Genomic DNA, 14,970 nt, shown 5'->3' on the forward strand with positions numbered 1-14,970 from the left:
ATCTTACTATGTGAAATGCCCTGGGATGACTTATGCTGTGATTTGGTGCTTTATAAATAAAATTGAACTGAATATCAATTGCTGGTGCAGTCTGAGCTCAAATCGTTCATGGAATGATCGTTCTTCTTTTATTCAACGTTAAAACAACATTTTCATCATAAACGGTTCTTTTAAGAATCTCAGACAGTCGTCCAAGTTTATTCTTTGTCCTGTGTTTAATATATATAAATTCATACATTGCTTACTGACATAAAAAATAATATTCGTGAATTCATTTGAGTACCTGTGTGGCATGAATGACAGCAGGATCCCCTGACACAGGAGCAGTGGCATACAGCGGGTTCTCAAATGTGATTGGCTGTCGACCAGCCTCCATGGCAAAATTATCATCCTATGGGGATATTTTATTGGTGAGATTGCGTTTACGTATACTACTGAACTTGGACAGATGCACTGGTGATTTGTTAACCTCTGGTTACTCAAATGCTGCTCATGCAAGCAGGTTTCGAGGTGCTGTTAATATTAAAAGGTGTCAATAAGTACCACAAATTACAGAAAACAGCCATTGTCCTGTGGGATGACAAAATTGCTGATAGCACACTTTTGGTGACTTTTAGTGACACGTGAACTCACCATCTGCATGGCCGTGTCAATGAATGACACTCCAATGTGTGATGGTCCCAGATCCACGTTATCACCAGAGCGAAACGTCACCCCATTGCCAGTGTCAGCAGACTTCACCAGGCTGCTGAGGCTGGACAAAAACAAAGCACTCCAACCTGAACTTTGATCTGAATATTCTACTGTACGCTTCAGTGCAGTTTCAATGACTCAAAATGTATTTTGAATATAAGCGACAGATACCTGGGTAGTTTGGGCATTGAGGGGATGAAAGATCCTGTTCGCTTGTAATTGAGGAAAACCCCGACTGCCAAAGCTCCAGTAATCAGGATGATAATGACGGCCAGTAGAACAGCCACAGCTAAAGGAGAAGTGGTAAACATTCACTTGAGTGGTTATGAGACATCTCCAGTGAAGATCATTAACACCTCTAATAATATTTGGCTAAGCAGTCCATTAAAGGTCATGACTTCTAGATGGCCTGTTTGCGGCAGTTAAACTTTACTTGACTATTTATTAAGAAAACGTGTGATCTTGATCACCTCACATCTTCGGCAAATGCTGATCCAGACTGTTTTCTTAGCCTGAGTAACTCTTAGTTAGCTAAGCATCCTGTCTGGCCTCCATCTGCTGCAGCAAAGTCAGCAGCTCCCACATGTTAAACACTGTTGTATGTACAAAGGATTCTCACAAGTTTTAATGGAGGATACATTCAGCCTAACATGTTATGAAAATGCATTTTATAAAAAAAGACTAAATAAAAAGTTTATGTTAACATTTAAATAACTGTACCTGTTCCTGCTGGGGCGCCCCTTGACTTCCCCATCTCACAGTAGCTGCCCATGTAGCCATAAGGACATCTACACAAAATCACGATATCACACAACAACAAATCTTTAAGAACTTACACGGGAAAACAAAATAACTGGTGAAATACAAAACACATGGAGTATTATGGAGAATGACTGATTCTTTCACGGGTAAAAATGGCACCTGCAACTAAACTCACTTGCACTTGGGTAGACCCCCTTCATCTGTGTAGCACGTTCCACCATTCATGCATCTACATGCAAGGGGCATTGCAACAGGCGCCTCAATGGCTGCAGGAGCAAAAAGCCAGGCATACGGAGAATCAAACAGGGAGAAACAACAAAACGATATCACACCACAGTCTCACAAAACCACACAGGAGCAGCCAGGCACGTGAGGAGAACAGACTGATGAATGCCACAGTTATGACAAGATTGCAGGCAGGACATGCAGTGCGGTTGTGCTTGTTTACCTGCATCACATTCGTTGGAGTCGAACTCGACGGGCGAGGAGCCTTGAGGGCAGGCACAGGTGTATCCACCAGGTCGGAGGAGACAGAGGTGGCTGCACACATTCTTACAAGGGTTGGGCACTAAATAGGACACAGTACAAATAACAACACTGAAGTGAACAAATAGCTGGTAACACGTTTCAAGGCACATTTTTTGATGACACCTCATCTATAAATCATTAGAACACTCAAAACATTCAATTAGATAGAAGAGCTGTCATGTTTGCAGCTCCCTCTAACAGGAGGCTTTTGCAGCTGCATTCAAAATAGCAGAAATTTGGTCTCTGTGTAAATTCAAACACTTTTTGAGCGCTTTGTTTTCTGGCTGCAAATGTTTTACAGTCCTGATATAGTAGTCTCCTTTATATAATGATTTAAATTGGTGTTACTATTCATGGCTTCAGTTCATTTTAGGGCAGCATTTAGGCTGCTTTTTTAGAATGAAATATTTGATTTGATTGCATTAAAGGAATGTCAAATTTCTGCTTAATTCTGAATCAAGTTGTCTGTGTTGTGAAATGTTTATTTGTTCATGAAATAAAAGGGGAAAAAAACATTATCTTGCAAAATTTTGAGGTTACGATATGTTAATTACAATATTCACAGTAATATTTACAGATGTGTTTACAGTAAACAACATTTTAGAAGAAATTGACTTTACTGACATTTTACTGTGAAAACCCTGTTTGGGCTGCTCAGGATGTGCTTTTGTTTTGAAGGGTTAATGCAGGGTGACGTGGCTTTTCTCTCTAGCTTTTTTAAAAGACGTTAACGGCTCGATGAATCATAGATGTTCTTCCTTTTCTGTTGCGCTGCAGCAGGTTTGGAAATAAAACGTTCAGCTTAAACGACACTCGTTCTGCTTTTTCGTGAAGAAGCTTCCACTACACATCAGTCTGTATGTCATTGATATAGATACCTGTGTGCCAGGACACAATAAAAAGGGATATTTTCAGTGAAACATCATCTCAAATAAAGTCAGGTCACCGTGATTTTATTTATACAGCCCATTTAAAACATCAGACTTGAGAGTGTCTTCATTTTTTTTTTTAGATGTTTAATCAGACACAGAAAAGTAAAACCTTTACAAACATTACATGAGCCCCCCTGTGTTCTGACCTGACTGGTTGTGTCGGTGCTCCTGGTAAATGCGGACTTGTGTCAGCCACGGGTTGATGGTTAGAACTTTGACTTTATTTCCTCTCCCAAACTTGTTTGTCTTCCACACTTCACCTTTCTCTTTTGTCGTCCAGTACACATGCCCCTCGAAGACATCCAGACTGTAGGGATGTCCGATGTCTGCAACAGAGTAAAACACATTTCACTCTTTCATCACCTGTTGGCCTTTTTTTAACTTCAATATAAAGTCTTGCAGCTTTATGGGAACAGTGCAACCATGACTAGAAGTAGAACTTAAAAGTCTTTTGTGCAGTACATACAGAATTTGGTTCGAGTAAACAATTTAAATGTTTAAATGAGACCTGTAAAATAAAGTGATTTTATGAAATATAATGATTTCATGCTTAAATTTAAGGCTTCCCAACAGAAAATCACATCACAGACACTTCCTTCAAGGACCATAAAGCATCTGGTTCTGACAAATGGTGTAACTACCCTACATTTCAATGTTCTGACCTCCTGAAATGATGATCTTCCTGTCTGTGCCATCGGGCTTCATGGACTCAATAATGTTTTCTTTGGAGTCACACCAGTAGATTCTGTTTCCATTCAGATAGTCCAGAGCCAGTCCAGTAGGCCAGCCCAGGTCTTCCTCCCTCACCAGCACCTCTCTGTGCTGACCATCCATCCACGCTGACTCTATTCTGGGTTTCCTGCCCCAGTCTGTCCAGTACATCATCCTGCCCAGGAACAATTTTTTTTCAAAGTTTTTTCATGCTGTACAAAGGAATTAACATTGCATGCATCATATTTCTTCTCAGACAACAGTTATACAGCCTCATACCCCAGTGATGGATTCACAACAATCGCAGCAGGCTGGTCGAGGTCAGTGTGGATCAACCACTTCCTGTACCGCCCGTCCAGTTTAGCCACTTCAATTCGATTGGTCCCTGAATCTGTCCAGTAAATGTGCCTGTGAACCGTGAACAAAAACACTGAGCAAACCTGAACAAGATTTACAGAAACTCAACAGAACAAAGGCAAAGCGATAGTTACCTGCCAACCCAGTCTACAGCGATGCCATCAGGATTTGCAACGTATCTTAGGTTCAGATCAACTTCTTTTACTGGGTTGTTGCCGTAATCATTGAATGTGGTCATATAGGCGCGTTTGATCGATCCAAACTGAGATCCCCGACCCAGAACTGTCCAGTATACAATACCTACAACACACCAGGGGAAAGGTTATCCAGTGTTGGAGATGTTGTTGTTTTTATATTCACTGTGGCTAACAGCAACATTAACAGCTCTACAGTGTATAGTCTTACTGAGGCCTTCATGCTCTGGATCCCACATATAGTCCAAGGCTTGGATATGCTCAGCGTTGTCCACATAGTCTGAATACTGCTCAGAGGACATGTTGAATCGACGGATGCGAACGTTGTCTGGCAAGAGCAGCACTGGTGGGTTTCCTGTACAGAAATGTGACGAATGCTGTTAAAGTTCTAAATTGGCTTTAATGAGAAATAAAAGGACACATCTGTTAAGAGGCCTCTTTGATGTGTGAATGACTGGCTCATACCCTGAGCAGCACACTCAGTCCCGTGGGGTTCACCAAAAGAGAGAAAGCCGTCAGCACAGAAACACTCGTAGCTGCCCTTTGTGTTCTTGCAATCCTGAGGACACGTCCCATACACCTCACACTCATTAACATCTGTCCCGCCCCAAAAACAAAGACACAAAAAAAAAGAGAGAAAACATGTATTGAATGTCGAAGGATACTTCAGTGTCAGTGTTTACATGAGTTGAATGCACGACTGACTAATGAGTGTGTTGTTCACCTTCACATGTGTGTCTTTCTGTCCCTCTTGGTTTGTAGCCGGGCCTGCAGGAGCAGAGGAAGCCTCCCTCCGTCAGGTCGGTACAGTTGTGCTCACACATGTTGGCACTGCATGTGTGCCCACTGCCATGGTCTGAAACCAGCGATAAATACAGGCTGAATATTAAACTGGACACAGTGATAAATGTACACAACATAGAGTCTGGGCTAGTTTTATCCTGGTACATTACAGGACTGGTAGGGACAATAGATGGGCAACTAGCCCAGTCTGGAGCCCAGAGCTACGAGAAGCAGGTTAGGAACTAAAAGGGTACAGGTGTGAATCAACATGTGGGCATTTCTCCTTTTCTCTGACATTGCCAGTTGATCGTACATGATCCCTGATACAAATAAGCAAAAGAACAAAAAACACAATCAAGTTGAACACTAATCAGAAAGAATTAAGCAGTTGATTGTTTGACTTTTCAAGTGAAGTGGGTACTTGTGTGCCTTTTTTTTTTTTTTTTTTTTGCCTTCGCCGAAAGACACTGTTTGACTTTGGAGGTGGGCTGTAGTCTGTAGTCAGCCACTGGCAGCCCAGTTTGGACTAGGTTTTTGTTATTATTTACTAGTTACTTTTTTTCACCCAGTCAGAGACATTAAAGTTCAAGTAACCAAAATAATTAATTGCATTGCAATCACAGCGGCGGTACAGAATGAATCTCCTTCAAGATATGTTGATTTAACAAATAGTCTGACTGAACTAATTCAGCTAAATAAAATGTAAAAACAAGCTTTCACAAATTAAAGACTGTTGAACCTCAAATTATTAAGCTATAATTACATATTTAAGGCATCTTATTATTTTGTCTTCATAACTAAAACTAGGTATGGTAAGTTTATCTGAAATGTACACCTAATATAAATAAGTTGTTTTGTATTTTTGTAATCTAAAATGGATACATGCACAGTAGCCTACTCATATACTCTTTACTTATGTTACTTACGGCAGCCGAGCTCATCTGACTGGTCTCCACAGTCATCATAATCATCACAGGCGTACTGCAGAGGGATGCACTGTCCGTTACTGCATTTGTACTCATCATCTGTACAGGGTCCATGCGTGGGGCTTTGACCTAGATGAGGAGAAATTGTACATGCATTTAGCTATGGTAAAAAACATAGTTAATAGTTATGAATATAGAATTACTGTACTCTAGAAGCCTTTTAATATTAGTACAGTGACCTCTGTGACAAAAAGTGAGCTTACAGTTTTCCTGTCTCTCATCAGAGCCATCACCACAGTCATCAACGGAGTTACACAGTTCATGGCTGTAGATGCAGCGGTTGTTGTCGCAGCGGAAACGGAACGGAGCTTCACACTGGATGTCCACTGTGGACGAACACGATCAGCAAAATCTTACAGGGTAGTCAAGCATTCAATTTAAAACCCTACTTTGAAAATACTGAAGAAACAATGAGTTAATATGTTATTTCATATGATCCTCTGTTTAACAGTTGGCACAAAAATGTAATAAGCTTCAGTTTTGTGTGTCCTAGTGTTAATGTTACTTCTTACAGCACAGGTGAAGCTCCTCGTCCGAGTTGTCTCCGCAGTCATTGTCTCCGTCGCATTTCCAGTGAAGCTCGACACAAACGTGGTTCTTGCATTCAAACAGGAAGGAGGGGCAGTATGTGCCGTTGGGAAAGCGGGGTGCTGAAAATCAGAATCATCCTATGAAATTAAATCTGTCCCTTAAACACCAGAAAATCAATAACCACATTCACAATCATCAGCTCTAATGAAACCAAGACTACAAGCCTAATGAGAAGAATAAATGTTTTGCTTCCAAAGCCTGCGCAGGGAAAACCATATGATGTGAGACACTCACGACATGACGTCTCATCTGTGTAGTCCAGACAGTCAGCATTGCCATCACATTTAAAACGTTCAGCAATACAGTGTCCACTGCCGCACTGGAAGTAGCCAGGATGACAAGTTCGTAACTCTGCAAAAACGAAATGAGCACAAAATATACCTTGATTTAACATAACAACAAACATGATTAAGCATTATTATTACTACATGGAAAATACTTTTATTTCCACATATGTCATCAAGAATAACTTCTAGGTTTGCAAAATTCAGTGAGACTTAAGCCTCTGTGCTGTACTCAGTGTGTTGAAGACATCTTTTATTTGTAGCAGACTGAATAAACTCTTTTTGAATAAATGACTGTTGGTGGTCCTGTCTGTCTATGCTTCAAAACGTGAAGTTTTATTGCCTCTTTGTTTAGTGCAGCCCTCCGTTACTCACAAACAGCCAGATCCTGAGCCAAAACAAAGAGCCTCCACTTACCACAGTCCCTTTCATCCGAGTTGTCCTCACAGTCGTTGTCATGGTCACAGACCCAACGGTCGGGAATGCAGCGCAGATTATCACAACGAAACTCACTCTCTGTGCACGCGCGTGGCGCTGGAAGAAAACATGGAAACAGAAATTAAACAATGTGAAAACGAAGCAAATGCAGAACTATATTTGTGTCTTTACTAAAGAATATCAAAGATCCATTGATATAAAGATATCAAAAGCTCGTATGTGATTTCTTTCTTCTTAGTCTGATCAGCTTTGACAAATTTCTTACACTTGTAACACATCAATTGTCTATAATGTTTTCTTCCATGTGATCACATTAAACGACTCTGCATAAACCAAACTATATGTGCAGTTGTTACTCTGCACTGAGCTCATGAGTTCACTGAAGAAAAACTCTTGGCATCAGCAGCGCAGCAACATGGGGAGCTGCACCACTGTGATTTAACATCACCACTTCTCCTTTGAGGAGCTACATTATCCCTATTAACTGGCATGTTCTCAGACATGTTTAAATTCTCCAGGGCAAGAGGTGACAGACTCCTTCACTCCCTCTCTCTGACACATCGAGGACAGCCTGTTTCACTAGCAGCTGATAAGACTACCTCTCTCACCACTCCACTGCGGGCAGAAGTGTCGAGCCTTTTACAAAACCTCCTCACTGTCTGATAGAATGAAGGCATGACTATCATTTGCCATTCACACTCCTTACTTATGTGGACAATCAACAGGGCCGGCGCTGCAGTAAAATCCCACAGTAAACCAACTTAAAGAGACACTTAGATAATATCAAGACAAACACAACTGAAGGATGTGTGTTTGTCTGTGAACATCACTCACTGCAGCTGCGCTCATCAGAGTTGTCCCCACAGTCATCGTCTCCATCACAGCTCCATCTTAGCGGGATGCAGCGGTGGTTGTCGCAGCGGAAGTCTCCGCTAGGATCACAGGTCACCTCATCTAAGAGAGGAGTAGGTACATGTCACATCATTATCCCAGACAAAATAACGACATTTGATATAGCTTGCCTATGAAGCACACAGAAAATCTATTTTGTTTTTAACTTAAAGAGCTCATGCCAGTTGACTGGATCAGTCTTATGTGAAATGCATCCAGCGATTAGCATTTGCATTTATTTTTTGGAGGTACGTAAGATTTGGAACTCCAAGTTCAACAACACCTCTGGCATTTCAAAATGGGAAATGCTGCAAGTGAGGCAAGACCACTGCTCTAAGTTTGTTGTTTTGAGAAAGTACAGTATAGCATGATGCTACATGAAAATATTAAAGAAGAAATACAGTCAGGAGCATGTCACACACAAGAACACAAATATTTACATGTAAACTAAATTTTAAAACTAAGGAAAAAAAGGAGGACGAGGCAAAGGCCACCACGTTTGAAATGAGCCTGATTGATGAGCCAGTTTGTGCTGAGTATCATATATTTTCAGTATTTTCTTGCAATTTTCATTTTATTCATATTTAGAGACACATTTAGTTGCCAGTTTATTAGACCGAACTTTGAAAAACTCCTGTAATCTAATACGATATTCAAGCAATATGTTTGACCAGCCTGAAAGTTATAATGTTTAGTTGATGCTGAAAGTGCATTTACATGAAAATGAGTTGCAAACTTTTGCCTACAAATAAATGTGGTGTGCAAAATAAAAGAATTATTTCTCAGGAATCTTGGCAGATAGTTTTATCAATAAGCTCAACACACGTGTGAGATGACAGGAAATTGCTGGGCATTTAGGTAAGAATAAGATGTCAGTTTGAAATGAAAGACATCTTGTTTCTTAATTAAACTGCAAAAGTCATAGAGGGAGGCGAGCAGCCTGCCAAAGACAGATGGGTGACCTCTATCCATGCCAGTGTATGTCTGTGGAGGATAAGACTGCAGGAGATGAGAAGCACAGAAGGGAGAGGAGTGAGCAGAGCTGGTCTGAGCCGTCTCTACCACACAGTGCTGGGGGTCAAAGATAGCGCAGTGTTAGCTAGTCCTGCCCTCCAAGCCCTCCACCTGGCCCATCTGCTGCATTCTTACAGGAAGATTAGCGCAGATCTCCCCTCCTGCGCAGGCATGGCACTAATGGAGTGAGGGCCTCCGATAAGAGACGGGAGGGCCGCGGCGAGTGTGTTTGGATCGAAGCAAGTACAAAGAGACTTGTGTGAACCCTGCCCCCACGCAAGGACGGGGCAACAACACACGCACATACACACATATATGCAGACTCATACCAATGGACAGCTCATAAATCTGCGGTGCTCTCATGGAGAGGTAAACGGTGGGGGAGGGTGAGCGGTGAGACGCTCTCCATCAGCACCTCCCACTACCGCGCTGTGTAATGTTCCACAGGAGGCTGAGGTGTTGGCTAATTGCCCTTCACTCACTCTTTGAGCAAATTTCTTGTTTCCATCAATTCCGAGATTTCAAGAATAACTTAACCATCAGTGGAAAAACACCAGATGTAAAATGATCAAGCTGAAAAGTGCAGCCTGATGGTGTGATGGATCCTATGAATGAGCAGCCTTCAAGTAACTGGACCTCAGTTGTGTTTCAAGGATGCTTGATGAAGACTCACCACAGCCCTGCTCATCACTGTTGTCTCTGCAGTCGTTGTGGCCATTGCAGACAGACCAGAGGGGCACACAGCGGTAGTTGGTCTTGCAGTCAAACTCTGTGTGGTTGTCGCATCGATACGCTGGTCCCACTGTGGAGAAAATACCATGTCAGTATCATGTCAGAGTCAATTAACAAAGACAAAGGACACTTAACGTGGAGGCAGACACATTCAGATGTTATGAATGACTCACATTGGCCGTGCTTGATCATTGTCAATGATGACACTATACTTTTGCGATTTTATGATACTGTAATACACTAATGTGACTATTATGCACATCAGAATAAGAGGATGTACATGTTAGATCTAAAAAAAAGATGCATAAGTAATAATAAAATAAATAAAATGTAATAAATGCAGTAAAAAAGGAAGAAATACTTACTGCACTCCTCTAAAGGTTCATCAGAATTGTCACCACAATCATCATCAATATCACATTTCCAGCTCTGAGGGATGCAGCGTCCGTTGCGGCACTTGAATTGTCCAGGGCGACAGGTCCTGGTGGAGCAGTGGGCAGCGTCCTCATCAGACTGATCCCCACAGTCATCCTCACCATCACACTGCCAAGACTCGGGGATGCACCGCTTATTCGCACACTGCCACTGGTGGGTTTCACACTGGTGTGTAGCTGCAAAGACAAAGACAACCACAACACAAGTATGGCTTAACAGCTATTAGATCTTAAGAAACATAGAACAAGACAACAAAAGAAACTTGAAATAATTAAAAACCACTAATGCAAGTTTTGAAGAATACACAACTAAGAAGTAAACCCACCACACAGCACAGCATCTTCATCTGAGCCATCGTGACAGTCCCGGATGCTGTTACACAGGAAGTGCGGATTGGTACAGTTTCCATCATTGCACTGAAACTGGCCGAGCCTGCAGTGACGAGAAGGGCAGGTGGAGGGTTCGTCTGAGCCGTCTCTGCAGTCGCTCTGACCGTCGCATTTCCACCAGATAGGAATACAACTGTTAAAGAAGAGGTAGGGCAAGTTATAAAAGCTTTACATAATGTAATAAACCCATTAAAAATGTAGTCCAGAACACAAATTTAAAAACAGATTCCTTAATTTCCTCAAACTATTCAAACTTATTGCATTGCCTACATACCAACAGCCACTTTCAGTATGGTTGAGAAAATATAAGTGGGCTTTAAAATTAAGTACAGCATTTAACATTTAATCATCATTACTACCTACATTTTGAAATATCAAGTGTACTTGCCACTGCTGTCCATATCATTACAGAACCATATGTTGGGAAAAATATGAATGACATAATAAGCATATAAATCAACCAGCCACAACAGAGTAATTTCACCTGCCACACTGCAAACATTGTTCATGAATGGTTTGAAGAAGGGTGACAAAGACTTCAAAGTGTTGACATGACCTCAAAATTCCACAGATCTCAATCCGATTGAGCATTTGTAGAATGTGCTGGCTAAATGTGCCCCACCTCAGCTTCCAGGACCTACACGATACTAAGCAGGTGGTTTTATATTTGTGGCTGATCGGTTCATAATGTTTATGCTGCCATACATAATGGCACAAACAGCAGGGGACGCTGTTCTTCCAATGCAGAGACAGCCAAAGGAGTTTCAAGAATACAATTCAAGTTCTTGAAGACACTGATGGCTTGATGATCAATAATTCTTTACTCGTCATTAAAGAAAGAGAATATAAATACACATAAAGTAATGTCAAGGGTGTAAGTAGCATTTTGTGACAGAAACATGGTCATAAAAACTCTGGCATTAGATAACAGCTACTAATCATCCTAACAGTAGTCTATTTGTTAATGGTAGTTTCACTAATGCATTAGATAAACTGGTGTTTAAACATCACATAAAAAGATCTTGACAAACCGTTCATTGTTAGCACATCTGTACTGAGTGCTGGTGCACATGGGAAGGCATCGGGTAACACCTCCTATTTGGACAGTCAGGAAATGATCGGGGCACTCGCAGGTGTGCTCTCGGCCCCCATGACGGATCAAGCACAGGTGAGAGCAGCCACCATTGTTCACGGCACAGGGGTTGTTTACTATCAGAGGAAGAGCCACAGTCGGTCAAACAATAGCAGTTCACCACAGCTGGGCAAATACAGGCCAAGCACTGTTCATTATGCTCACACCAAATCCATGGAAATTCTAAGATTTGAACTCACCAATGGGCTGTCTGTAGGGATGGCACACGTGGATGTCAAACGGTCTGTGTGTGGTGTTAACCAGAGCTTCCCGACCAGAACCGTCGTATTTGTTGCCTTTCTCCACTGTGCGCATGTTCCAGTCAGTCCAATATACCGTGTCCTCAAACACGGTCAGTGCAAATGGATGCGGTAAATCTCCATCATACACTGTGTGTCTGTGCTGACCATCCAAGTCAGAGTATCTGACAAGAGAAACAAAAGCCAAATGGTTACCAGTTTCCTTATACCACATGCTAAAGAATGTTGCCCATTTTCGATGCACTTACTCGATGTAATTGAGATGAGCATCAGACCAGTAGAGCTTGTCATTGGTGTAGTCGATTGTGATGCCATTGGGCCACTCTATCTTTGTGGTGATGATGGCTGTTTTATTGGTTCCATCCATTCCAACACGACCTATAAAGGCTTTGTCCCCCCAGTCTGTCCAGTACACAAACCTAACAGAAAGCAAAGAAATATACTTAAAAAACATATCTAGACATATTAGAGCCTGACTAATATTAAGTGACTTTAGTATTTGAGAATAATATTTAAATTTATTAAAGAATGCCGAATGGATGATGATTTAGGGGCTGTGCCAAGTGTGCTTTGAGGGTAGGATATTTGAGTATTAAAGGGCGATACATGATTATTAAAAAGGACCATAACTATATAAGCAGTAAATCATCCATTTTAAGTGGTAACAATGACTAAACTTTTTTATTTTGATGTGTATACCAGCCAGCTGGTATTTTTTTCATCTTGTGAATCAGTGTGTCATCGGGGTAAAATGTGGTCCTGAAGACACCTACTGTAGCAGGAACTACCACAGAAGTGAGTTTAAGTACTTTAGCAGGTCTTTATAGGTGTCTGTGAAAAGATTTTCTCAACATGAAAGCATCCTAACCATGTAATACTAATATTTTTTTCTGGGAATAAGTAATACAGTGCAAATTAAAGATTAAATACTACAGGCAGAGTACTTTATTTGTACATCTTCCTTTAATAAATTCTAACTGATTGCTAGTATGACCTAGTCTTTTTTGTCAGTGCACAACAGGTCAAATTTCACATTTTACCGTATAAAAATGTGAAATTCGTCCACATTCAAGGATAGGATTTAACATATATGCAGAAAGTTTGGAATAAAAAATGTAATATATTATACATGGGTTTAAAAGGAGCACTTCATTCAAAGAAAAAGTAATCCTGAACTAACAACAACGCCAGAATTTCACTTGTTTTCTACAGTAATTAGTACCAAATTACACAGCTCCTTCATGAAACCTTTAAGGAAATTATTATGAAATTAGAGACTCATAGCTTTTATTAATAAAATTTAAGTGTATTTAAACTGATTTAAGACAGCAAGGGAAATATATTTGATAATTCTGCTTGTAAAATGATTTTGGCAGACTTTTGCATTAAAATGTCTTTTAAAAAATCTACAGATATACGCTGTTATCAATTTGTTGGATAAGCAAATACAGGTGAAAATAGCAGCAAAGCCAGATAATACACATTGATTGGGCTCTATTATATGACTTATTTCCTTACCCATATTTTGGGTGCAACACAATGCCTCTGGGGTTTTCAAAGCAGTAGGTGTTATTTGAATCGACGCAGTGTTCAGCGAGTTTCTTGACAAAGCGGCCATCCAGTTCAGAAACCTTGAGACTATCCAAGAAGCTGTCCACCCAGTAGAGTTTCCTCGCTATCCAGTCAACTGCAAGGCCCTCCCCATGCAGAACTCCATTGACCACCACCTCTCTGTTACTGCCGTTAAAGAACATCCTTTCTATCACTCTGCGGCTGACATCAATCCAATAAAGGCGTTTGTCGACACGGTCAAAGTCCATGGCAACCACACTGGTGAGGCCCTGCAGAATGAGAGAGTATGCCTGCCCATCTGTCGACAGGTTCCTCAGATAATAGCGGTTGCTGAAGATGAGGTAGGGTGAGATGTTGCTGTTCTGACGGCAGCTGTGGCCATCCGGCTCTCGGAGAAATCCTGGAGCACATTTGCACACGTAGGACCCAACAGTGTTTTCACAGACCTGACTGCACACGCTGGGTGACTCTGCACACTCATTGACATCATCACATGTTTTTCCATCAGACATAAGGCGGTAGCCTGGACGACAGGTGCAGATGAAGCTGGTGGGTGTGTCGGTGCAGTTGTGATCACAGTGGTGAATGGATGGGTCTGTGCACTCATTGATACCTACAGGCAGAGAAGAATAAGAGCCAATAAGCAAAGACAACACTTTCATCCTTTTAAAACAATGTATTCATAAAGGAAGACAATGAAGATGATTAGCTGCAATATTTGTGTCCTTGTATTTATTTAGAATCACCGTCATAATATTTAATTTTGATTCTAATTCTCAATTCTGTATGGTGGGAATGCCAAATGGCATGATCAAAACATTCTGGGACTGTTTGTGTTCGCACTCGTGCAACATGTGTGAACAGTAACTGTCATGAGTCAGGATGTTGTGGTTTCTCTATGGACAGCAAACTAGAGCACAGAAAAATATCATATTTTGTGTCAGTTAGCAACCAGGATGAGACAACCTTCAAGTGGAAGATCATAACTGGTAATGAGAGGTGGTGTCGGCGACTATCAACAAGCCAAAAAATGAGTTTTCACCGTGGAAGAGACCACAGTTTGGTGCTTGACATGTTTAAATAACCGCACATCCACGAAGTGTTATAAGCTTCACAGAAGTGCTAAGAACGCTGCATTACTGCATAAGAAGGCTGCTTTGACAGCGATGATCACACCTTGTATGTCGTCCCTGGTCATTTGTTGCAGAAATGATATTTATCAATAATCACTGATAGCTGTTAATTTGGTTAGTATCAGTAGAATTTCTGAACAACTATCTGTGGAT

The 14,970-nt window shown here is 41.2% G+C and overlaps 1 protein-coding gene across 1 annotated transcript in view; it reads right to left on the reverse strand.

Annotated features, from left to right (window-relative positions):
• Positions 1 to 14,970, reverse strand: part of lrp2a (low density lipoprotein receptor-related protein 2a) — a 49,251-nt gene that overhangs the window by 1,592 nt on the left and 32,689 nt on the right. Inside the window, exons 51-76 of the mRNA XM_008278726.1 lie at positions 13,631 to 14,297; positions 12,361 to 12,531; positions 12,053 to 12,276; positions 11,752 to 11,929; positions 10,657 to 10,853; positions 10,262 to 10,507; positions 9,838 to 9,966; positions 8,094 to 8,213; positions 7,239 to 7,355; positions 6,772 to 6,888; positions 6,459 to 6,596; positions 6,150 to 6,272; positions 5,887 to 6,015; positions 4,902 to 5,033; positions 4,643 to 4,774; positions 4,389 to 4,532; positions 4,118 to 4,283; positions 3,906 to 4,034; positions 3,578 to 3,801; positions 3,062 to 3,241; positions 1,904 to 2,023; positions 1,631 to 1,721; positions 1,414 to 1,481; positions 865 to 982; positions 634 to 754; positions 284 to 391 (exon numbers count right to left, since the gene is read on the reverse strand). Of these exons, the coding sequence (XP_008276948.1) occupies positions 284 to 391; positions 634 to 754; positions 865 to 982; positions 1,414 to 1,481; positions 1,631 to 1,721; positions 1,904 to 2,023; positions 3,062 to 3,241; positions 3,578 to 3,801; positions 3,906 to 4,034; positions 4,118 to 4,283; positions 4,389 to 4,532; positions 4,643 to 4,774; positions 4,902 to 5,033; positions 5,887 to 6,015; positions 6,150 to 6,272; positions 6,459 to 6,596; positions 6,772 to 6,888; positions 7,239 to 7,355; positions 8,094 to 8,213; positions 9,838 to 9,966; positions 10,262 to 10,507; positions 10,657 to 10,853; positions 11,752 to 11,929; positions 12,053 to 12,276; positions 12,361 to 12,531; positions 13,631 to 14,297 (4,289 nt within the window). The remainder of the gene's footprint in view (positions 1 to 283; positions 392 to 633; positions 755 to 864; positions 983 to 1,413; positions 1,482 to 1,630; positions 1,722 to 1,903; positions 2,024 to 3,061; positions 3,242 to 3,577; positions 3,802 to 3,905; positions 4,035 to 4,117; positions 4,284 to 4,388; positions 4,533 to 4,642; positions 4,775 to 4,901; positions 5,034 to 5,886; positions 6,016 to 6,149; positions 6,273 to 6,458; positions 6,597 to 6,771; positions 6,889 to 7,238; positions 7,356 to 8,093; positions 8,214 to 9,837; positions 9,967 to 10,261; positions 10,508 to 10,656; positions 10,854 to 11,751; positions 11,930 to 12,052; positions 12,277 to 12,360; positions 12,532 to 13,630; positions 14,298 to 14,970) is intronic.

The sequence above is a fragment of the Stegastes partitus genome, unplaced genomic scaffold, assembly GCF_000690725.1.
Source record: "Stegastes partitus isolate 25-593 unplaced genomic scaffold, Stegastes_partitus-1.0.2 Scaffold130, whole genome shotgun sequence".
Lineage (NCBI taxonomy): Eukaryota > Metazoa > Chordata > Actinopteri > Pomacentridae > Stegastes > Stegastes partitus.